The sequence below is a fragment of the Manis pentadactyla genome, chromosome 2, assembly GCF_030020395.1.
Source record: "Manis pentadactyla isolate mManPen7 chromosome 2, mManPen7.hap1, whole genome shotgun sequence".
NCBI lineage: Eukaryota > Metazoa > Chordata > Mammalia > Pholidota > Manidae > Manis > Manis pentadactyla.
In genome coordinates this window covers 99796806-99822137 of record NC_080020.1, presented here as the reverse complement: position 1 = coordinate 99822137, position 25332 = coordinate 99796806, and the positions used below count along the sequence as shown (strand labels likewise).

Below are 25332 nucleotides of genomic sequence, written 5' to 3'. Positions count from 1 at the left end.
CTTGATGTTTAAGTTTTGGAATCAAGGTATAGACTAAGTATGGATGACATAATTGAAACAATGGAAAATTACAAACTTTGGGAATATAAAAAAAAATCGTATAGCTGAAGATTTTTCAGATGAGGGGTAGGGGAGAAGAGAGGTAGAGGCAGATCCGGATTAAAACTAGACCAGCTGCAGTCCAATAGAACTATAATGCAAGTCTCATTTTAAAAAGTAAAAAAAGTAAAATTAGCTACATTTTATTTAATCCAGTGTATTCAAATATTCAAAATGCTATTTCAACATGTAATCAGTAAAATTATTAGAATTTAACTGCCTTTTTTTGTTTTTACTATTAAACCTTCAAAATCTGGTGTGTATAGTATACTTCCAGCACATCTCAGTTTGGAATTGCGCTTGTTCCATAGCTGTTCCATAGCTACCTGTTGCTAGTAGCCGCCACATTGGACAACACAGGTCCAAATGACATAAGCCCTAAAAGGATTATGGAATTCATAGTAGTAAAATAAAATTTTATTCTCAAAATGTCTAAAATACACAAATATGCTAAAATAAAAAGAAACTCATTTATAGATTTTCTGAACTTTTTGTCCTCCCTCTTTCTCATCTCCTTCTAGTTAAGCCCTGGACACTTTATCATATAGAGGTCAAGGAGAAAAGGGGGCCTAAATAAAGGTGACAGAAGAGAATACCATGAGGCAGGAAGAAAACTAGGAGAAATGCTCTGGAAGCATGGTTTCCTGGAGCCAGCTTATCTCAGCCCATGAAGGCTGATAGTTAAATTGTCAGGAATTTAATGAGCTGATTTCCAAGCATGGCCATTAAACATATAAATTATATAAACTTAATTTAAAAACCTGTTTTAAAAACAAAAGTAATAGCTAATCATTTTCCAATCATTTTCTACATTTTCCAGTATCTGTACACTTGAGGTTATCTATGTGTATCATATTTGTACAGTGACTATCATATCTATCATGTCTCTTTCATAGCTGTAGAGTGGGTGCTACTGCACATCTCTTTCCACCTGTGTGTGGTGATGGTACATTGGTAGCTTAAAAAGTTGACCATGTGGGTCTATTTACACTACAGAAATCAGCAAATGCTACAAATCAGGGTTTTTAAAGATTTTTAGAAAGGGTTTTTAAGGCTTGCTGTTCAGCATCCAGCATGCTGTGGCCTGGAAGCTAAGAGAAGATAGAGTATCAGGGAGAGAGTGATCAGGTATGTCAAAGCTGCAAAGATGAGGTCAGTAATGAGGTCTGAGAACTGACCATTGGATTAAGTTATGTGGATTTTACAGTAGTCAGAAAAAGACAAATTCACCATCTTCATAGAACTTACATTCTGATGACTGACCTCAGAATTTAACACTAAATGGAACAGAAAACAATCCCTGCCATCACAGTCTAGTCTCTGCCTGATGCACGGGCACGTGGTAGGCCATGCTGCTCTCGGAAGTGTCATCCTCTCCTCCTTCCCAACTTTGTGCGGTCTCTGTATTGGGAATGCCCTTTGCTGCCTTATTCTGCTGCTGTGCATCTGTCTACTTACTGTTCAGGAATTAAGCTCAAATATTTACTCCTTTGTGCAGCTTTCTCTGGACTTACCAGGCAAAGTTAAATGCCTGCCCTGAACATTCCAGTATTTTTCTCACTCCTGTATTTTCCCTATTGCTATAATGATTGCTCATTTCTACATCTGACTTACAATCAGCTCACAGACTACTGATGACTGAGATCTTCATCTTTGTACCTCATGGCCTGCCACAATCCTTGGCACACAGTAGATATTAATATATGCTCAGAGACTGGGAGGAACTGTGACAAATATGACACGTTAAGATATTGAGCCCTGATCCAAGGCAGAAGGATCTCAAGACCTACCTGTAGAGGGATGTAAGTAGTGGTCAATAGAGCTGGGCTTGTTGCAGTCTCTAGACCATTTGATATTCTCCCCTTTTTCATCTTCTCCCCTGATTTGAATATCTAGTCTGGCGACTGAAGCAATGAACATGCTATATTATAAAAGAAAGTATGTTTGCTTTCTATTCAGAGAGCCTTTTTATTGCTAAAATTTCCCAACAGTTACCTTTTCTTTCCTGATCATTTACACTTTGAAAATACTCATTGTTTTAGTAATTACCATTTTATTTCCACCTCCTTATGTTTTTTAAAAATCAAGCTACTCCCAAGCATAATTGTTAAATTGGGGGTCATTTGGTTGCAAGAAACAAAACTGTGTTCAATCTAAATTCCATCAGTAGCAGATTATTGCAGTGATGTCCTCAAGCAGGGACCGCCTCAGGGTCTCATGTTCCAAAGCAGCTGGGAAGTCAGGTGTTTAACTACCTGTCATCACATAGACTCTCACCTTTGTTTCACTCTTTGCATTTCTTTACTCTCATCTTAACCTTTTTTCTTATCTTGTCTGTCTAAAATATATCTGCCAGCACCCATGATTCGATAGCCCCACTGACCACTAGCATCTAGCTGACTCAGTTCCACATTCCCAGGTGAGTGAGAGTGTCTGAGTCACATGGCCTATGAGTCACAGGTAACCTATAGGAGGCTGGGTTAGTTTCCTTGGGCTATTATAACAAACTTGGTGACTAAAAAAAAACATTTTTTCTCTCACAGTTCTGGAGGCTGAAAGTCCAACATCAAGGCCAGCAGGGTTGTTTGGTCCTGCAGGCTCTGAGAGAGAATCTGTACCATGCCTTTCTTCTAGCGGCTCTGGCAATTCTTGGTGTTCCTTGACATGCAGATGCACCATTCGAGTCTCTCCTTTCATAGTCACATAGCTTTCCTCTCCAGGCTTTATTGTTCATTGTCTCTGATAAGGACACTAGTCATTGGATTTAGGGCCCACCCTAACCCAGGGTAATCACAGCTAGAGATCCTTACTTTGGTTACATACAAAGACCCTTATTCCGATAAGGTCATATTCTGAGGGTCCAAATAGACCTGTCTTCGAGAGCTCCACTGTTTTGGCCCACTACGGGAGGTACAGTGAAGGGCTACCAGCATGGCTTCTAGGCCCCACCCCACGTGCCAGTAAATGTCTGGCTATTCCACACCTCTACCAGAAATATTTGTTACTTTATAATTTTGTACATTTATTTCTAAGTAATATGTTTCGCTAAAATGTTCCTTTATTTTCTGGGACCCACTTTCCTTAGGTTAGAATTAATGGCTTCCTTTTCCCATTTCCTATGCCACACTTTATACACACCTCTTTGATGGCACTTACCACTTTGATTTATAACATCTTGTTTACATGTCTGTTTTCCCATTTAAGTTGTGAACTTTTCCTGGGTGGGGCCTCCACTTTCCTCTGATTTATTTCCACAGTGCCAAACACAGGACCTGAATTAAATTATGTTTGTGGAATTGAGTTGAAAGTCTGGAGCACATAGATTGGGTCCCATTCCCTCCTACCTCACTGTTACTTTATTCAAGTGTATTATCCATCCAAGCCAGTTCTGTCTGACATTCTTTGTTTTATACCCTCAAATCTGCCATCTCTTCCTTTCCTGCTGTCACCACCTACTTCAGTGCTCATGGACATGCCTCTGCTGCCATAATTTCACTGGGTCCTGCAGATTCAGGACTTTCCTCCTTCAGTTCATGTTAGTGTTTCTTACTGCAGATGTTATTTGCAGTAATTGCGTTTTATAAAGTCACTATGAATACTGAATCAGCAAATACCAAACCATTCTCCCTAGGGAAATTATAGGGTTGAGTTCCTCAAGCCTCTTGTTCAACTCTTTCATCAGTTGATCAATATGTACTCTTGTTTTATGTATGTGTGAAAGATACCTTATTTAATACATATTGCTGATGCATTTATCTTGAACTCATGGCCATAGCTATTTAACTCATGCCTGAACAAACATACCTAACACATGTATTTTCCCTGTAAGGCACATCACGGCTTTCTTCCACTTGGGGACACTACCCAGCACTTTAGCCCTGTTCTTGGGGGGCATTATAAGCAGAAACAACCAATAAAACAGTACAAAAATGCAAAAATTATAGCACTAAATAGACTATGAAAAAGACTTTGCATACAGTATGAGAGTGGGGTGTTGCCCTGTTCTCTCTCAGCTGGGAACATATGCATCACATGCATGTCTGCAAGTAACTAGTAAATCACCTTGACTATTAATTCTTGGAGGGTACAAATTAAGTTTTGGATAGTGGGCAGATTTGCAAATACAGAATCCATGAATACCAGTATGGCTGTCCAAATAGTACATCATGATGGGATTTTTAATATCTCTTGCTGATAATCTACTAGGTAAAAGACTACCTCTCTTTCTCCTTATTTCTGCCAAGTATTGCTACTTAGTGGAATATTGCCTAAGCAAGATGGGAAATGGGTTTAAAATTAAACAGGATGCTGGAAAGCCTATCTTGTTTTAAAGCTTAGGTTGGGTTTCTTTTACGTCATAATCTCACCCTTAGTCTGTTTATTTCTTTATGATTTTGTTAGTTACAAAAGGATGTAAAATTATAGTGCTCAAAGGGATTCCCCAAATCATTTAATTTAACATTTTGATTTATAGGAAACTAAGGATCAGGCTGCCTTGGCTTAGTTCCTGGCCCCACTACTTACTCTGGACAAGTTTCTCAATAGTTTTGGCTTCAGTTTCCTCATCTGTAAAATGGGAATAAAAATACTACTACTGTCATAGGATTGTTGTGAAGATAATTAAAGTTCTCAGTATTGTGCCTGACACCTGGGAAGAATTCCACGTATTATTAATTCTCATTAACTATCACATAATATGCTGCTAATTTAGTGATTTAGCTAGGCTTGCTGCCTCTCAACTCAGTATGTTTTCCTTTAGACATAAATAAGAATTATAAACCCCTTTTCTGAGTTAGCTACTATTATTTTCTTTCCTTCATCTCCTTCTTCATTTAAAGATAATTACATGATTGCATATTTCTCTTTTCAAGCTTAAGATACACTCAGCATGTCACTCATTACCACATTTGTAAGGACTTCCTGAATAGAAAATTTAAAATGTAGTTGTTCCCTTTAATTGCTTATGGCACTTTCAAATGCTCTTTTCCTGTAAAGTTGAGTAGTCTTGCAGAAGCAGGTTTTGTTTTGTTTTTTAAAGCTACAATAATGCACTTTGCTTCCCATTACAAGGGGGTTAAGTGCCATTTGGCTTGGGCTGAGCTTAAAAGCAAAGTAAAAGCACCCTGACAAAAAGAGAGGAAATATTCACACATCTCTATGAGATGGATTCCACATTGCCGTCCCTGGCCTGATGTGTGCTGCAGGGGACAGAGCATCTTTGATGCGGATCCTTTCAACCAGCAGGCCGTCTGCAGGACAGTACCTGATACAGCAAGGTGAGTGCCACACTCATTTAGAAGAGTCAAACCCTTGCAAATTTGGCTCCTTTTCTATTATGTGAAGGTCATTTTCTGCTTTTTTCAGTGAAATTATGGATTGGAACCCACCACATGAATTATTCCTTAGTTGGACTGGTTATTTATAATTAAAGGGAATCTAATCTTTTGACAGCTAATATTTTTAAATGCTGGGGTTAGTTGGGGAGAGAATCATGGAGATCAGAGCTCAGGGGCTGGGGAAAACATATGAACATCATGGATTTATCTTTCTGGAAACTAGGCTAGAGAGCATTACTCCTAGGAGACTCAGGTAAGTCTGTGTGTGTATTGGTATTTGTGGTGGGGGGTGCTGAGAGTGAAGTGAATCACTGATAGCTGCTGCTTGATTTTGGTGGGAAGAGTCTAGGGTTTGGAAGACAGTCATGGGTTTGAATTCCAGCTATGTCACTTACAAACTATGTGGCTTTTGGACTGGTTACATAATATTGCTGAGCCTCAGCTTCCGTATCTGTAAAGTGGAGATGATAATACCAAGTCTACATGGGATTTTAGAAGGACAGGACATAATTTGTGTAATGAAATTAGCACTTTGTAGACTCTCACTATCACATTACAATTGGTTTCTGCCAGTCCTGATGCTGGCCATCTCAAAATGTGTATGTTTATTTAGTTATTGAGACTGTCTTCATAGCTTTTATAGAGACTTCATGGGAGGCTGGGCCTCCTTCCCTTTCCAGAATGCTTTTAGCACTTGTGAAGGCATGTCTTCTGGCTAAGAGTTGGAGAAAATTAAGGCAACATTTTAAATAATAAGACACTAAAAAATGCTGTTAATGTTATGATTAGTGTTAAGGAACACATTTATTCTTCATTGAAAAGTTAATTTCCCTTTAATGTTTGTACTCATTTAAATCAAAACAGTCACAATCAAGAGCAGAAAATAGCTGCTCTTGAGTATTAGATGTTAACTATTGCTGTTACATAACCAGTTTCTTATTGTTTCATGATGGTATTTTTGTTATTTTAGGTCCAAGTTCTCATTCTGCTTTATTGTTCTAGGCATTGTCAGTTGATTAGATATTTCAGTTGGTTTTATATGAGAAAATTTTATCCTGAAGTCTTCTCGAGAAATGCACGTGAATTTTTCTAAACAACTTATTTTCTTGAAAATACTTCTCTTTTATTCCTCTAGTGATCTGTCAGATGAAAATGTGGCATCATTTATTTCTTCCTGAAATGAAGCATTGCTTTTACATTTGCTTTGTCCTTAGAGTATCCCATCATCTCACCTGGGATGAAATGAGGAGAAGCAGTCTTTTTGCTCTAAGTAATTTTATAAACAATATTGAATGTCCATAATGTACCACACACTGCCTTAAATACTAAGTCTTTAATAAGAGAAGCTCCACTCTTCAGAAGGTCCCTCTGTTTGGAGAGACTAACAGGTAAAGTGCTGAAAGCCATTCTGTGCAGCATGTGCTACAGCATAGATGGCATTGAGGGGAGGTGGGGCACAGGGAGGGATGGGCTGGCCAGCTCCATGTGGGGGTTCAGGGAGATCACTTAGAGGTTAGCCTTGGGATGAGTCTGCAAGGATGGATTAATTTGTCAGGAATAAGGGGGGAAAGACATTCTGGGCAGAAGGAAACACATAGACAAAGCATGGAAATGTGAGATACTATGGTGTTTGTGGGAAATTCTGAGTTCCGTTTGGCTGGAGTGCTTATAAACTGAGGATAAGGCAAAGGATGGCCTCAGATCAATATAACTCACAGTACTTTTTTCTGGAGTTTGTTCTTGGTGGCTTTTCATATTACATAATGGGATGAATTGTGGACAAAATGAAATTTTGACTGGGGTTGATGGAGTATTTATGAAGGTATCTGTGTGATGATAACCAAAAATATAAAACAAAATAAGATTTAAAAAGTTAAAAAAAAAAAGGGGGCCCTTCCTCAAAATCCCCAGAATCTGTTTATCCCTGAAAATAAAGTTGTTGAAAAGAGAGGAAGCAAACTGACGACATTTCCAGCTCTTCCCAGCCTGGCTGCAGTAACTTGGAGATGATGTGGGCCTGGGCTCCGTGGATACTCCCTCTTCTCTGCAGATTCAGCCTGGCAGGTAGGTTGGCCTGTGTTCTTCTGTAGATTATGTGATTCTTACTGCCTTCCTTGGACAAAAATTGTTAACCTGAAAGCCAAGGGCCACCTTGAATGTGGGTGCACATAGGTGAGCAACAGGGCATTTGTGATCTCCCTGAATTTCTATGGGTGGGGGTATGCATACTGATGTATACTTATGCATGTGCAAATTTGGCAAGATGGCCTATAATATTTTCAAAAGGAGGTAAGACCCTCCAAAAGGTCAAAATCCACTGTTTTAGCATAATGTTAACTGCTTATCTCAATATTTTTTATGTTAAATGCAGTAGTTTCATATAAAATAAAACATGCATGGAAACAAAAATACTTAATTTTCATACTATTTGCAGTAAGTTGCAAGGACAGAGAGGGAAATGAAACAACATATTTCTGCCATGGTTCAATTTAAGACTATGGACCTAATATCCATGCAGCACCTTGCAGATCTAAGATCCACTAAATTTCATCTTATGTTAAAAAATTACTATCAGAGGAGAAAAGGTTAGGATTGGGCACTGGGAAGGTAGAGAAGGCATCATATAGTATATTAGTTTACTAGGACTTCCATAACAAAATTCCACATACTGGTTGGCTTAAACAATACTTTTATACCATCTCCTACATAACTGGCTCCAGTTTCCACCAGACTTCCCTTCTAGAATATCTTTCCCTTGATCTCTGATCAGCCTTGCCCTTCTTCTATTGCATGACATTTTTCAAAACACTAATTTTGCAATGGCACCATAATGATATGAACATGGAAATAAGATTGAGAACATCTTTTTAACTATGAAAAATGTTCCTCTTGCATATGGGAAATTCTTTGGTAAGCAAGAATATTCTATCTTTCTTTTCTTTAATTTTTATTAAAGTATCATTGATATACTATTTTATGATGGTTTCACACACAAAGAACAGTGTTTTAACATTCACCCATATTATCAAGTCCTCACCCATTCCACTACGGTCACTGTCTCTCAACTTGATAAGATGTTATAGAGTCATTAATCATGTTCTCCGTGCTGTACTACCATCCCAGTGACCTACCTATGTTGTGACTGCCCCTTAATCCCCTTCTCCATCCCCACCTACCCTCCCCCTTGGTAACCACGAGCCCCCTCTCAGTGTTTATGAGCCTACTGCTTTTTTGTTCCTTCTGTTTCACTTTGTTTTTATGCTCCACAAATGAGTGAAGTCATTTGGTATTTGTCTCTCTCTGCCTGACTTATTTCACTGAGCATAATACCCTCTAGATTCATCCATGTTGCAAATGGTAGGATTTCTTTTCTTTTTATGGCTGAATAATATTCCACTGTATATATGTGCCACATCTTCTATATCCACTCATCAATTGATGTACATTTAGGTTGCTTCCATATCTTGGCTATTGAAAATAGTGCAGCAGTAAACATAGGAGATCGTATGTCTTTTCAAATCAGGGATTTTGTTTTCTTTGAGTAAATTCCTAGGAGTGGAATGACTGGGTCAAATGGTATTTCTATTTTTGGTTTTTAGAGGAAACTTCATATTGCTTTCCACAGCAGTTAAACCAATTTACATTCCCACCAACAGTGTAGGAGGGTTCCCTTTTCTCCACATCCTCGCCAGCATTTGTTGTTTCTTGTCTTTTGGAAAGTAGCCACCCTAACTGGTGTGAGATGGTATCTTCTTGTGGTTTTTATTTGCATTTCCCTGATTATTAGTGACATGGAGCATCTTTTCATGTGCATGTTGGCTACCTGTATTTCTTCTTTGGAGAAGTGTCTGTTCAGGTCCCCTGCCCATTTTTTAATCAGGTTATTTGTTTTTTGGGTGTTGAGGAATATGAGTTCTTCATATATTTTGGATGTTAACCCCTTGTTGGATAAATCATTGACAAATATATTCTCCCATATTGTAGGATGTCTTTTTGTTCTGCTGATGGTGTCCTTTGCTGGACAGAAGCTTCTTAGTTTGATATAATCCTACTTGTTCATTTTTTGCTTTTGTTTCCCTTGCCCAAGGAGATAAAGTCAGGAAATAGTTGCTCATGATTATATGCAATATATTTTTGCCTATGTTTTCTTCTATGAGTTTTATACTTTCATGACATATTCAGTTCTTTGATCCATTTTGAGTTTATTTTTGTGTATGGACTTAGGTAATAATCCAGTTTCATTCTCTTGTATGTAGCTGTCCAGTTTTGCCAACACCAGTTATTGAAGAGGCTATCATTTCCCCATTGTATATCCATGGCTCCTTTATTGTATATTAATTGACCATATATGCTTGGGTTTATATCTGGGCTCTCTAGTCTGTTCCATTGGTCTATGGGTCTGTTCTTGTGCCAGTACCAAATTGTCTTGATCACTGTGGCTTTGTAGTAGAGCTTGAAGTTGGGGAGTGTAATCCCCCCAGCTTTATTCTTCCTTTTCAGGATTGCTTTGGCCTATTCGGGGTCTTTTGTGGTTCCATATGAACTGTAGAACTATTTGCTCTAGTTCATTGAAGAATGCTGTTGGTATTTTGATGGCGATTGCATTGAATCTGTACATTGCTTTAGGGAGGATTGCCATTCTGACAATATTAATTCTTCCTATCCACAGCACAGGATAGATTTCCATTTACTGGTAACTTCTTTAATTTTGTTCATGACTGTCTTGTAGTTTTCAGAGTAAAGGTCTTTCACTTCCTTGGTTAGGTTTGTTCCTAGGTATTTTATTCTTTTTGATGCAATTGTAAATGGAGTTGTTTTCCTGATTTCTTTCTGCTAATTAGTTGTTAGTATATAGGAATGCAACAGATTTCTGTGTAGTAATTTTGTATTCTGCAACCTTGCTGAATTCAGTTATTAGTTCGAATAGTTTTTTTGGTGCAGTTCTAATGGTTTTCTATGTATAATATCATGTTGTCTGCAAACAGTGACAGTTTAACTTCTTCTTTACCAATCTGGATGCCTTTTATCTCTTTGTGTTGTCTGATTGTCGTGGCTAGGACCTCCAGTGCTATGTTGAATAAAAGTGGTGAGAATGGGCATCCTTGTCTTGTTCCCGATCTTAGAGGAAAAGCTTTCAGCTTTTTGCTGTTAAATATGATGTTGGCTCTGGGTTTGTCATATATGACCTTTATTATGTTGAGGTATGTACCCTCTATACCCACTTTGTTAAGAGTTTTTATCATGAATGGATGTTGAATTTTATCTGTGATTTTTCAACATCTCTAGAGATGATGTGATTTTTGTCCTTTTTGTTATGTGATGTATGATATTGATTGATTTACAAATATTGTATCATCCTTGCCTCCCTGGAATTACACTTGGTCATGATGGATGATCTTTTTTATATATTTTTGAATTTGGTTTGCTAATATTTTGTTGAAGATTTTTGCATCTGTGTTCATCAGGGATATTGGTCTGTAATTTTCTTTTTTTGTGGTGTCTTTGCCTGGTTTTGGTATTAGAGTGATGTGGCCTCATAGAATAAGTTAGGAAATATTCCCTCCTCCTCTGCCTTTTGGAGTACTTTAAGAAGGATGGGTATTGACTATTCTTTAAATGTTTGATCAAATTCAGCCATAATGACAGCTGGGTCAGGGATTTTATTTCTAGGTAGTTTTTTTATTACCAATTTGATTTCATTGCTGGTCTGTTTAGATTTTCTGTTTCTTCCTGGGTCAGTCTTGGAAAGTTGTATTTTTCTAGAAAGTTGTCCATTTTTTCTAGTTTGTCCAGTTCATTGGCATATAATTTTTTATATTATTCTCCTATAATTCTTTGTATTTCTGTGGGGTCCATTGTTATTGGTCCTTTTTCATTTTTGATTCTGTTTATGTGTGTTACCTCTCTATTTCTTGATAAGTCTGGCGAGGGACTTATCTATTTTGTTTATTTTCTCAAAGAACCAGCTCCTAGATTTTTTAATTCTTTCTGTTATTTTATTCTTCTCAATTTTATTTATTTCTGCTCAGCTTTGTTATGTCCCTCCTCCTACTGAATTTGGGCATCATTTGTTTGTTCTTTTTCTAGTTTCTTCAATTGTGAATTTAGACTGTTCATTTGGGATTGTTCTTGTTTCTTGAAGTAAGCCTGTTTTGCTATGTATTTTCCTCTTACAACTGCCTCTGCTGCATCCCCCAGATTTTGAGCTGTTGATTTGTTGTTTTCATTTGTCTCCATATATTGCTTGATCTCTGTTTTAATTTGGTCATTGAACCATTGATTATTCAGGAGCGTGTTGTTAAGCCTCCATGTGTTTGTGGGCTTTTTTTTCTTTGCATAATTTATTTCTAGTTTCATACCATTGTGGTCTGACAAGCTGCTTCATATGATTTCAATCTTTTTAAATTTATTGAGGCTCTTTTTGTGACCTAGTATGTAATCTATTCTGGAAAATATTCTGTGTACACTTGAGAAAAATGTGTATCTTGCTGCTTTTGGGTAGCAAGTTCTGTAGATATCTGTTAAGTCCACCTGATCTAATGTGTTATTTGGTGCCTCTGTTACCTTATTTTCTGTCTGTTTGGTCTGTCTGTTGCTGTGAGTGGTGTCTCCTAAATGAATGTGTCACATTCTATTTCATCCTTTAATTCTGTTAGTACTTGTTTTGCATATTTAGGTGCTCCTATATTGGGTGCATAGATATTTATAATGGTTATATTCTCTTGTTGGACTGACCCCTTTTTCATTATGTAATGTCTTTCTTTTCTCTTGTTACTTTCTTTGTTTTGAAATCTATTTTTTCTGATGTAAGTATTGCTACTCCTGATTTCCTGATTTTTTTCCCTATTATTTGCACGGATTATCTTTTTCAGTCCCCTCACTTTTAGTCTGTGTATGTCTTCGGTCTGAAATGAATCTCTTGAAAGCATCGTATAGATGGGTCTTGTTTCTGTACCATTCTGTACCTCTGTGTCTTTTGATTGGTGCATTCATTTCATTGGTGCATTGCATTTAGGGTGATTATTGATAGACATGTACTTACTGCCAGTGTAGGCTCCTTATCTTTCTTAAAGAAAAGTTAATGAGTATTTCTAGGAATATAGGGTTTTTGTTTTGTTTTGTTTTTACATAAATCAACCCATTTATTATTGTCTAACAGTGCTTCAAATGGTGGCACTTCTACTGGTCTTTCAATTCCTTTATTCTTCTGATAGCCAATTTTACTGTGACGGTGGAAGTGGTGTTACAGGTCCAGGCACCACCAGTTACTGTTTTCACGCAGGAATCACAGTACCAGATACCCATAGCTTGTCTCTTCATCTCGGTTTTGCCACAAAAGGAGCAAGTGTACTTGGCATGCTGGCTTATTTCAGTTTTCTTCACCATTTTCCTGAGGGAGGCACCATAATGGGTCCCGCATTTACTTAGGATTCTGACCTTCTTAGTGTGTTTCGCCATGTCGCCTCTAACTAGGTGCAAGCTGAAAGAGCTTTTTTTTTTTTAAGATGTGGGGAAGGACAGATGTGTGAAAGTGGTAAATAGAGCCTTTAGTTGTCCATTTAAAATAAAATAAAAATTCTGCTTTTGAGTAATTTTAGATTTAAAGAAAAAGTGTGAAGATAGTACAGAGAGTTATTCTATACCCTTCATCCAGAGTCCCCCATTGTTAATATCTTATACCAATAATACCTTTGCCAGAACTAAGAAACCGATATTGACACATTACTATTCACTGAGTTTAGACTTTATTTGGATTTCACTAGTTTTCATTCATGTTTTCTTTCTGTTCCAGGATGAAACTCAGGGAACTGTATTGCATTGAATTGTCACATCTCTTTAGTCTCCTCTGATCTGTGATAGTTTCTTAGTCTTTCCTTGTTTCTTATGACCTTGACAGTCTTGAGGAGTACTTGCCAGTGCTCCTGGGTTTTTAAATAAAAATAAAACAGAGGTGAAGTCCCCTTTATTGCTCTATCACAATTTTGCACGTTTATGACAGTTTCTGATGAACAGTTGATGGTCTAGTTAGAGATAAGTCAAATAAGACTAAAATTAGGCACAGTGGTTGCCAACAAGTAGAAAGACAGGATAATAGATGTGTAGGCTCTGCCAGCCATGGCAGTTCTACCACATCAAGTAAAGACAGTTCAGATGTGTGGGATCACACCACATAACTGGGGCTAGAAGTGTAAGTGTAAGTGAAGCAAGGAAGTAAAGGTGAAGCCTAATATTGTCTGTTGATTAGCTTTTTTATCATTCCAGTTCCCTCCAGCCTCCTAATACGTAACAAAAAAAAATCTAAAATTACCTGAATTAGAATGCCACGAGGACAATGAGAAGAAGACAGTGAACTACTATTAAACGAATTTCTCCCCCACATCCTAGAATCCTGGATTTTCAGAGCCGGCTATTTTTTATATTAGTCAGGGAAGTTGTTTATGCTGCAAAAACGAACAAGCCCAAAATCTTGGTATTTAAAATAACTAGCTCTGCATGCCCATCACAGGTAGGCAGGAGTCCAGGCTGATAGAGGCTCTACCATCCTGAGACATCACCATGATTTTCAGTGTGTGTAGGGTCAGAGGGAGGAAAGAAAGGAGGATCACGCAACAGCATTTAAATGTCCCTCTCATGTCAATGGCCAAAGCAAGTCACATGGCTTTGCCTAATTTTAGGGGGGTAAGGAAATAAAAATCTTCCTATGTGTCCAGGAATCAGAGATACTGATGAGCACTGGAAATACTGCTCAGCATTCATTTTATTTATCACAAATCTCTTCAGAATATGTTACCCCAAATGTGCCACTGACCATAAGGATAATTTTTATCTGGAGACAATTAAGAACCAATAGATGTAGAAACAAAACCTTGTTGGAGTTTCCCTGATATGACTAAAAGCAGAACTTCTGAAAAAGGAGGACTGCCATGAATTTTCTTTGCTGGGGAAGTTTTATTGCCATAAAAAAAAAGGAAATTTGGTGCCAGATGGAATTTGCACGTGCAAACTTTACTCCACTAGTTTCCCACATATGTTTACCTTCCCACAGTTTACCACCCTTGAAAGCCTAAATTACTTTTCCTACTTCTTGTTGCTTCTCTACAAATTAATGTATTTTTGTTAAGATAGAAGCCCAAGTTCTAACCACCTCGAGTTACTTTTCATTGAGGTTTCTTCTATGTAACATGCACTGTGTACATTAATAAATTCTTTTTCTCTTGTTAATCTTTTGTCAGTCTAATTTTATAAGGTCCCAACTGGGGAACTAGGAGGGTAGAGGGACAGGAATTTTTTTTCCTCCCCTAAGCCAATGTCAAGAGGCCTTTGTAAGAATATTGGGGTCTTGCCATATGCAACGTGGTAAGAACAAGACAGATGTAGCTCCATAAAGAACTCTGGTGGAATGGGAAATCATATTTTGGAACTACTTTGTCTTCTACTGATACCTGGTAACATTTATGGGTCTGAGAACCAGATAATTGACCCCTTTCTGGATTATGGCTTTTATGTATGTTAACCAAAACCTCTGAAGGACCTAAAGAAAGGTATTCAGGGAAGAAGAGGAAAGAAAAGGCACTGAGGTTTGATAGGGATATATTTGGATCCATGAGAAACTGTTCCTACATTGGCTTTTCATGGCTGGCTTTGGATTCAGCCAATGCAAGGCAGAGTAAGAATGAAAAGGAAATAAAATTAAAAAGATTGTAGGAGGCCATAATGAGACTAGTACAAAGAATGTTCTGGGAAGACAAAGAAAAGCTTCCTGTTCTCCAGCAAAAGATCAGTTTTGAAATGCTGCGAAGAGTTAGTATGATGGGAAATTGTGAAATAGAGGTTGAGAGGCAGGCTAACATTTGATAAATAGTTATAAAAAACATTGGCCAATGGATAAAGACAGGCCTACATGTAGACACACGCACATTGTCATTATCTCTGCACCATAGAGATAAGGAGTTGGTCAGTGAAAGTTGTTCTTCCGGGGACACTGTTGGCTGACCCTTCGTTCACCCCCTTGTAGGATTTTGCACATTCCCACTGGCAGTTGTGAAGTTTGGAATCTGTTACTATTCTGATTGCTGACCCAAGGACTCCCCAGGGAAGGTTGAAGCTGTGTGGGTTCTTTGAGAAATATATTACTGCTCTAGCTTCTGATCCCCATGTAACACTCAGTATTATTTGGTTCAGGTCCACTTAACTTTGATCATTTTTAAGCATTTGCACTGGAGATCCCTGGCTTTGTCATGGTTTTCAGCATGCAAGTAGCAAAGATCAAAAGTCTTTGACCGGACTGCTGACTAGTGGATGATGCAGGGTTCATGTGCAGGACTGTGCTTCTCGGGAAACAGCTGGAGGTTCTGACACAACATGAAGGCACCTAACTCTCCCTCACCCTATTTGTCATTCCCAGGGGCTCCTTTACCCACGTGAGCAATACTCATTTCATAGACCAAGTAAATGAATGTACATAACAAATCCCAAATTCCTAAACCTAAACAAAACAATAAGCCACCCATTCTAGAAACCTTTACTACTTCCTTCCTGTTAGAAAGTAATACTTCTGACAGTCAAAATACATAGTATCAGTCAGATGTGCAGAGAGAATATACTATCCTTATACTGTATCATCCAACTAATTAATTTCATAAGTCTCCTCTTCCCTGGAAAGCCAGGCAGGGCTGAGGAAGAAGGTAGGCAGGTAGCACTTAACATTTTGCTAACATCTCAGTTTCTTCTGGTTTTCAGTGTCAGCTAATTCAGGTTCTCTAGAGTAAATGCCTACTGTTCCAGAGTTTTGGCTTTTCCCCACTCCTCCTCTAGATGGTGTTTGGGTAATATGAGCAGGTTTTTTTGTGACTTTAGAGTCTTGGGCAGGGGCTCATGAAGACTTGTGAGCAAGTCTTTGTGCTGTCCTCGGGTCTAGTCTGGACTGGCTGCTAGGGTCTGATCTCTCCTCTCTTACCTACTGCGGGGCAGCTGACGTCACCTGGCCTTTGGGGCATCACAGTGGCCCCTACCCCTGAAGATCATGCCCCAGTTGTTTGCCTGTTGTTTTGAAGTCTCCTTGTGCACAGAATTCTCTTCATCTGAATGCCAGGCCTAGAGCAGCCCTACACATCTATACCCACCCACTACTGCCACCCTGGGACACACAGGACCTCTGGATCCCTGCATGCCACACTCACCTGTATGGAGCTTACCTGAAGAGCTGCCCCAGCCCTGCCCATCCTTTGCCAGTGCAGTGTTAGGACTTCTGTGCCATGCTGGAGTTGGTGCTGAGAGGCTTTGTCAAGACAATAAGCTTGTAGCCTCCTCCAGACTATGCCTGATAATAGATAATAGATCCTCAGCCCCAATGACCTTGGTTCATCAGGCCCATCTGTGTGTTTGTACTGCACCACCAAGAACACTGACATCAGAGCTCTTTGTCCTGTCTTACTTTCATTGTCTTCTAGCCCTTCGCTCAAAATCACAATATTTTACTTGCTAGAAATGATGAACTTTTTCCTACTTGTCCGGTAGGGACTTCCTTCCTAGAAGCACTAGAACTCTGATATATGAAGAACTCTGATATATGAAGGTAACTTAAGAAGTTACTTTCCTCTCTCATAAATGCCTGTGTCTTAAGACTTGTGGTCCTACAAAAGGCTCAAAAAGAAGTTAGTTTGAGCCCCAGAGCTGAACATTGCCCTTAGTTTAAAATTGTCTTTAGTTCTTAGACATGTATATGTGTGCATATATATGATGAACCCCTTGGTCACCTGGTAAAGCCTGTGAACTGCTGCTCAAATAATATTTGTAGGTGCAGAAATAAGACACACATAGGATTACAAAGGGACCCAGATGTATTCAAATGATGTTATCAAAATATTAAACAAATTTGTGGCATAGTAATATATGTGCTGCTTTATTAACACATTAAATAAGAAGGCCTAATGATTACCTTAATTTAGTAATAGTAACAACAGATATTTCAAGGTACCAGATGAAATACAGTAAAAAGAACTGGCTTTTAATGGTGGCAATGTCACAAGTAATGATATTACTGTAGGTTGTTGACCACATACATGATGGAAGAAAATTATAAATTTAAACAATAAGTTAGTGAAAAATAAAGATATAGTGAAAAATAAAGACAAAAATTTTTTGCCATTTAAGTTCAGGTACCCCTCAACTCTATCCCTAGATATCTTGAGGCTTTAGATCCCTCTTCTACAGGGTAGGATCTGCTCTCCCTATGAAGGGAGGGAGGTTATTGGATGGAGAACTACAGGGGCAAGATTTATAAGATGTGAAAATACAGTTGAAGACAGTTCAGGTATTTTCTCTTTATACTATCTTCTGGGAAAATAATATTGATCCAGAAGGTTGAAGTGTAGCAAAGTTCAACATATGGTATTTTTCTCTTCTCCCTACATCATCCAGAGTATTTCTATCTTTTGATGCTTCACTTAATACTTTACTAACACTTTATATTTGCCTTATATAACTTTCACTTATTAAATGTTGCTTTTGAGTAAGAATGTAAAAAAAGTATTTAAAAAAATAGATATCTAGCACTTCAAAGGGAATAATTGAAGAAATGGAGTTAGATTTTTCCATGGCCCCTGCTTGGGAGAACCTACTGTACCTAGCAACTAGCCAATAAATCCAGCTTTTGATTGGCCTATTTTCATCAAAATGTTTAATGTTGGCAATATTTATCACATACTGAAGTTATTGTGTTTGTGTGTATGTATGTTCTTTTTTCCAGTTCTGCCTGCTAAGCCTGAGAATATTTCTTGTGTTTTCTACTATAAGAAAAATTTTACTTGCACCTGGAGTCCAGAGAAAGAAGCCAGTTATACATGGTACAAAGTTAGGAGAACTTAGTAAGTACAGGAGCCTGTGTACTATCGGTGTGAGTGTGGGGAGGAGGCAGAGGCTCCTGGTTCATTCATGATTCAAGTCACGTATGAAGTAAAATGTTTTCTCACTTACAGCTCTGGGTGACTACTATATGCATTCCGTGAGTGGGGGAACATCTTGGCCACTTGCAGCCACACTGACAAGAATCTGCAGTGATGGAGGGAGGGGAGGTGTGGCTGCACGATGCCTCCTCCTGGAGCTGCTGTGTTGGCTGAGAATAGTCACCAGATAGGATATCTGTTTATTTATTATATTCAACCATATTCTTCCTCTTTCCAGAAGTTCTATAAAACTGTTCATTCTTCATGGATCCAGATATAATAAGTAGGTTATAAACCTAGACCGAGAGGCAGATTGGCCTCAGTGTGTCACTAATTTGTTGTGTCAGACAGTGTTCCACCTGGGCTGTGATTCCCAAAGTTTTCACTACCTCAACCATTCTTTTTATTCTAATTCTATTCAAGTAAAAATTATAAACTTTTTATTATAATTCTAGCCAAAAGCTAGATATTTTAGTGAGTGCATGAGGGCATTTTTGGAATTTTGAAAATAGCTCATGAAACCCATTATGTCTTCCATGTTCCCTTAGGTATTCCTAAGCCTCTTTTGGGAACAATTGGAAGAAGATATGTATTTTCCATTCAGAAAGAAAGTCTATAGTTCCAAGTTTTTGCTTTGTTTCATGTTTAAATGCAAACCTCATACATACTCCATTTTTTTTTCATGCCTTAGAAATTGGTAACTAGTATTGTAAGGAAAGTCCACTTCATGTTTTACAGTAAAAGAAAGGGAAAATACAAACAATATGCCTTGCAGCATTGATACATCAGTGAGTATATCACAGAGATGATTTAAAACAGAGATCAGCAAACTTCCTGTGTAAAGGGCTAAATAATAAATATTTTAGGCTCAGAGGGAGATGGGTCTCTGTCCAACTGTCAACACTACTACTTTGGCAAGAAAGCTGCCATAGACAATTTGTAAACCAATGGACCTGTTTTCCAATAAAATCTTATTTATAGACAGTGAAATTTGAATTTCATATACTTTTTACATGCCACAACATGTTCTTTTTATTTTGGTATTTTTTCCTCAACCATTTAACAATGTAAAACCTGTTCTTAGCCTGTGATCCATGTAAGAATGGGAGGTGGGCTGGCTGTATTTGACCTGCAAGCTACGGTTTGCTGACAACTGCTTTTGAAAATAAGAATGACAAAGTCCCAATAATCCACAGTCCAGGTGACTTTATCTTCTCCCAGACTTGTTAGTTCCAGTCCCACTGTTGAACAAGAAGTACCTGTAGAATTAAAATCTGGAAACCTCAATAGGTTTAATCCTATTTTTCTGTTTTAAAGAGTCATTTCCCCACCCCCACCCTCTTCCACCTGCATGGATTATCATTATCGCCAGCTGGAAGCCCCTGGTGCCAGGCCTATCTATATACAGCTCCTCAGGGGGGCCTGCTAGGCTCTCCAGGACTACCAGACTGCCTTACATTTTTTTAGTTTATCACTGAGAACATCTCTTCCAGGCAGAAGGAATGTATTTCCTTGTGAATAGTCAAATCTGAAAGCAGATTTGGGTCAGTGGTGTGAATAAAAAATCTACCAGATGCCCAGAAACAACAGAAATTTAATTTTCCTTGGGGAAGAGAATGAGGAGTTGGGATGCCTTCATGGAGATAGTGGTTTTTGAGCAGACTTGAAAGCGCTCTAGGGGTGTAGAAAAGGGGAGAAAGGGGATTTCTTAAAGGTTACAGCAAGAATAAATGTACAAATATTCAACTTCAGTAATAGTACTAATAACAGTAATAGTAACAAAACTCTTTTAGACCATGTGCCTGACATTTTACTTTATGTGTATTAGCTCATTTCATTCTCTTAACACCCCTATGCTATAGCTATATTGCTATTCTCATTTTACAGATGAGAAAACAAGGCACTGAGAGGTTAATAAGTTTGCCCAAGGCACAGGATTAATAAGGCAAAGCCAGGATTCAAACCTGCTCTTCTTCTAGAACATGCATTTAACAATACAGCATTACCCTGGAGTCCATATTTTCATGGTTCAATAACCATAGAAAACCCTTGACATTGTTTCTGCTGTCAGCACTCCATGATTCTATATGTCCAAGCTCTGTTCCCTTGTCCTCCACCCTGGCAACACCTGTACCTTGCAAGGTGGGCCTCCTTTCCTGTTGTTAGCCTACTCCATCTCCTACATAGTCCCCTGAACCGTGTGGACTATAGCTGCACCCACCCATCTGATTCCCATCAATATGTGTACTTGTTTTCATTAAGTTAAAACTTATAAGGTTTAAGTTATTTACCTAGGAAGAAACTTTTAATGAGTTTTATAAAAACAATATATACCAATGGTAAAAAATTCAATCTGAAATATATAAAGAATATAAAAAATCACTGGAGATCCCACCACCAAAGGTAACAACTTAAACATTTTGATGAAGACCTTTACAGGTGTCTCTAAGAACAGTTATATAAATGTTTATATGAAAGTGATTATTCTGTATATAATATACATCCAGCTTCTTTTCCATCAATAGAGTACATATATATGGAAGGCATCTTTCTATATCAATAGATATATTAAAAACTGTCATTTTAAATTCTATTTATGTATCTACCATAATTTATTTAACAAATTCTCTTTGATTTTTTTTTTCTTTTAAGAATAAGTTCTTGCGACTCAAATCAGATTTTCCAGGGCCTATTAATTATTCCTTACCAATAGGAAATGCATTATGAGTGTAGCTTTTGCTGGACTTATACAGTTCCAAGGAGGTCTCCATGGTCCATAGCATCTCAGGCAGGCAGGAAGCAGGTAACTTTAATGTCTCCTTGGAGGTGAGGAAGGAATTTGGAGAGAGGGACACCAAATTCTGGGCTATACTGTTCTCAAGAGAAACCCAGAGTGAAACTAACAAATATATGCATAATACATTATATATGGCTATGTGTCTGAACTCCTGTATTAAACTCATGTTGAATCACTTTTTTCTTCAAAGCTCTTATGGACATAAAAATGATATTTGTTCACCTGATTATTCTGCAAGTGGAAATCATGCTTCATGCTCTTTTCTTCCTCCAACAATAACAAACCCAGATAACTACACTATTCAAGTGGAAGCTCAAAATGCAGATGGTATAATTAAATCTGATACAACACATTGGAGCTTAGATGCCATAAGTAAGTATCATTTAATATTTTTATATACCCTTTTGTTTAAAGATACCTTTTCTTTTTTTCTTTGAAGAACTGTGGACTCAAAAGTAGACTCATAGCTCAAGGATATAGAGGTGTGTATTAGGGATATACAGAAAATGTGTCTTTTACTGAAGAAAGAAGGGGGAGGAGGTAGGGAGGAAGGAAGGAGAGGAAGGAATTGACCATATATGGTCAACTGATCTTTGACAAGGGCACCAAGAATATAAAATGAGAAAGGGATAGTCTCTTCAATATATGGTAATGGGAAAACTGGATAGCCGTGTGCAAAAGAATGAAATTGGATCCATATTTTATACCATACAGAAAAATCAACTCAAAATGGAGTAAAGACTTAAGACCTGCAGCCATAATATTCCTAGGAGAAACCATAGGGAAAAAGCTCCTTGACATTGATCTTGGCACTGATTCCTTGGATATAAGACATCAAAACCACTGAATAAATTAGTGGGACTATTCCTCACGTAATTGTAGATTAATGATACCAAAAAAAAAAAATTTAATACACAAAAATTTTTAAAAAAATTAGTGGGACTACATCAAACTAAATAGCTTCTGAACAGCAAATGAAAGAATCAACAAATGTAGAGGCAACATGCAGAATGGGAGAAAATATTTGTAAACCATATAGTTGATAAGGGGTTAATATCCAAAATATATAAGGAACTCCTACAACTCAATTGCAAAAAATCAAATAACCCCATTAAAAAATAGGCAAAGGACCTGAATAGATATTTCTGCAAAGAAGACATACAAATGAAAAAATATATATATGAAAAGAGACATTTGCCGGTCCCTCTTTCCTCTTGTAGTTTGTATCATAAACTGTACTCAAGGAAATAGAGTTTTTCCTCCTGAAAACATCATTGCTTATATAGGAAAAGAGTATAACTCTTATTTTAAAATATCTGACTAATTCTTACCTTCTTAATTTTTTTTCAAAAATTTAATTTCACCACATAATTTTTAAAAAATTTTTATTAAGGTATTATTGATACACACTCTTATGAAGGTTTCACATGAAAAAAACAATGTGGTTACTATATTTACCCATATTGCCAAGTCCCCACCCACACCCCCGTGCAGTTACTGTCCATCAGTTAGTAAGATGCCACAGATTCACTGTTTGCCTTCTCTGTGCTACACTGTTTTCCCCGTGACATCATGTGTATTAAACATAATACCCTTCAATCCCCATCTCCCTCCCTCCCTATCCACCCTCCCACACCCCTCCCCTTTGGTAACCACTAGTGTCTTCTTGGAGTCTCTGTGTCTGCTGCAATTTTGTTCCTTCAGTTTTGCTTCGTTGCTAAACTCCACAAATGAGGGAAATCATTTGGCACTTGTCTTTCTCTGCCTGGCTTATTTCACTGAGCATAATACCCTCCAGCTCCATCCATGTTATTGCAAATGGTAGGATTTGTTTCTTTCTTATGGCTGAATAGTATTCCATTTTGTATATGTACCACCTCTTCTTTATCCATTCATCTACTGATGGACACTTAGGTTGCTTCCATATCTTGGCTACTGTAAATAGCACTGCGATAAGCATAGGGGTGCATATGTCTTTTTGAGTCTGAGAAGTTGTATTCTTTGGGTAAATTCCAAGGAGTGGGATTCCCGGGTCAAATGGTATTTCTATTTTTAGTTTTTTGAGGAACCTCCATATTGCTTTCCACAATGGTTGAACTAGCTTACATTCCCACCAGCAGTGTAGGAGGGTTCCCCTTTCTCCTCATCCCTGCCAGCATTTGTTGTTCTTAGTCTTTTGGATGGTGGCCATCCTTACTGGTGTGAGGTGATAACTCATTGTGGTTTTAATTTGCATTTCCCTGATGATTAGTGATGTGGAGCATCTTTTCATGTGTCTGCTGGCCATCTGAATTTCTTCTTTGGAGAATTGTCTCTTCATATCCTCTGCCCACTTTTTAATCAGGTTATTTGATTTTTGGGCATTGAGGTGTGTGAGTTCTTTATATATTTTAGATGTTGATCCCTTGTTGGATATGTCATTTACGAATATATTTTCCCATACCTTAGGATGCCTTTTTGTTCTGTTGATGGTGTCCTTTGCCATACAGAAACTTTTCAGTTTAATGTAGTCCCATGTGTTCATTTTTGCTTTTGTTTCCTTTGCTCGAAGAGATGCATTCAGGCCTTATATTTTTGAGTAACATTTTTATTGAGATACAATTCACATACCACAAAGTTCACCTTTCATAAATGACAATTCAGTGTTTTTTAAATCATATTCATAAAGTTATACAGATCATTTTCATCACCCACTCATTTCTATCATCTATGATTTTCTTGATTTCCTTTAGTTCTTTGCCCATATTTTCTTTTTAAGTATTTGAGCATATTCAAAACAGTTGTTTTAAAGTCTTTCTCTAGTAAGCCTGGTGTCTGGGCTTCCTTAAGGACAGTTTCTATTGATGTATTTTGTTTCTTTGAATAGGCCCTATTTTTTATTTGTATGCCTTGTGACTTGTTTGTTGACAATTGGACATTTGAAAAAACAGACACCTTTTCTAGTCTTTGCAGACTGGGTCTGTGTGCTGGGCAGTCAGTCCTTCACAGATTAGCTGGGTGTGCCCTGAGCCTAAGGATCAGTCTCAAGTGAAAATTCTTTTCAGGTCTTTTCTGAGTATGCATGTTGTCTTGGCCTGCATATTGCTTTCTCACTCTGCTGTCTACATAGTTGCTTTCAAATGTCTTAATTTCCCAGAGTCTCACCCAACTTTCCTCAGGACCTCGGGTGGCCTATTGCACATCTCTATCTGTAATCTCTTGCTCCAGCTTGTGTGGGTTTGTAGTCTCACTGTAGCTTTCATGAGCAGTGCCAGCTGCTTTTCCTACCTCAGATCTGAGATAAAACAGGGACACATCCTTCCATCTTACTCCAGAGAGGTTAGGATGTTGTAAATGAGTCTGCTCTGTTCTCTATCGTTCAAGGAGGGGAAGTAGGGACTGGGTTTCTGCCTCCTCCAAACCAAGACCACTAATGTGGTGGAGAGAAAGGGTAGGACAAGGGCAAGTGAGACCACCACACTTTTCCTATCACTTTGAAGGGGACATTTTCTTGATTGGATGTTTGTTTGGTTGCTGTAAACCTTTGTCTGGTTTCCAGAGCTCCAACCAGGCTAGTGCAGCCAGTTTCTGTTTTATTTTTATTAATTTATTTTTGTTTCTATGGGGAAACAAAAACAGACATCTAGTGCATCATTCTGCTGACACCACTCAATATGCATTTCTTATTTAGCAATTTTAAGCACCATTTTAATGGGAATAAAAATTAATAACTTCTCCTTGGTGATATAGTTACAGGCTGAATCGAACTATAGTAGGGATTTGTGTTTATTCTGGCTGGAGGCTGTCAAGTTTATTGGTGAAAGGAAGGAGTTTTGGAGTGGGTGCAAAGGAATTCCCCCAGCTTGACTTCTTATGAGAAAGTTATATAAACTTTGAAAATTTGAGTTTTACTTTCTGAAAAATGAGTGTAACAAATGTTAAGTGGTTGAGAGGCGTCAACAAAATGATTCTCCTAAAAAATACTTATTAAATGCTCAATAAATATCAATAGTCTTATGAAAATTATTTTATACGGCTATTGTTTACAGCTGCACATACTTAGGGGCCACAAAAATTGATGACCACTCTTTAGTCCAGGCATAATAAATATGTATTATTTTTGAGTAGCTATAAAAAGCTTTCTGAATATTTTTATCCAGTGTTTTTAATTTCATGG

At 37.8% G+C, this 25332-nt stretch overlaps 2 protein-coding genes across 3 annotated transcripts in view; one reads left to right on the top strand and one right to left on the bottom strand.

Moving 5' to 3' along the window:
- LOC118919885 (60S ribosomal protein L37a-like) overlaps window positions 1-16540 on the bottom strand; it is a 64890-nt gene extending 48350 nt beyond the window's left edge. Inside the window, exon 1 of the mRNA XM_057495165.1 lies at window positions 9070-16540. Coding sequence (XP_057351148.1) covers window positions 12615-12893 — 279 coding nt within the window. The 5' untranslated portion in view covers window positions 12894-16540 and the 3' untranslated portion in view covers window positions 9070-12614. The remainder of the gene's footprint in view (window positions 1-9069) is intronic.
- The window catches only part of IL31RA (interleukin 31 receptor A), a 78142-nt gene that overhangs the window by 12796 nt on the left and 40014 nt on the right, over window positions 1-25332 (top strand). Inside the window, exons 2-5 of one of the 2 annotated variants that reach the window (XM_057495133.1) lie at window positions 5262-6823; window positions 7411-7499; window positions 18184-18301; window positions 21367-21548. In XM_057495133.1, coding sequence (XP_057351116.1) covers window positions 7442-7499; window positions 18184-18301; window positions 21367-21548 — 358 coding nt within the window. In that variant the 5' untranslated portion in view covers window positions 5262-6823; window positions 7411-7441. Of the gene's footprint in view, window positions 1-5261; window positions 7500-18183; window positions 18302-21366; window positions 21549-25332 lie in introns of both variants that reach the window. The other variant, XM_057495134.1, reaches the window with a different exon arrangement.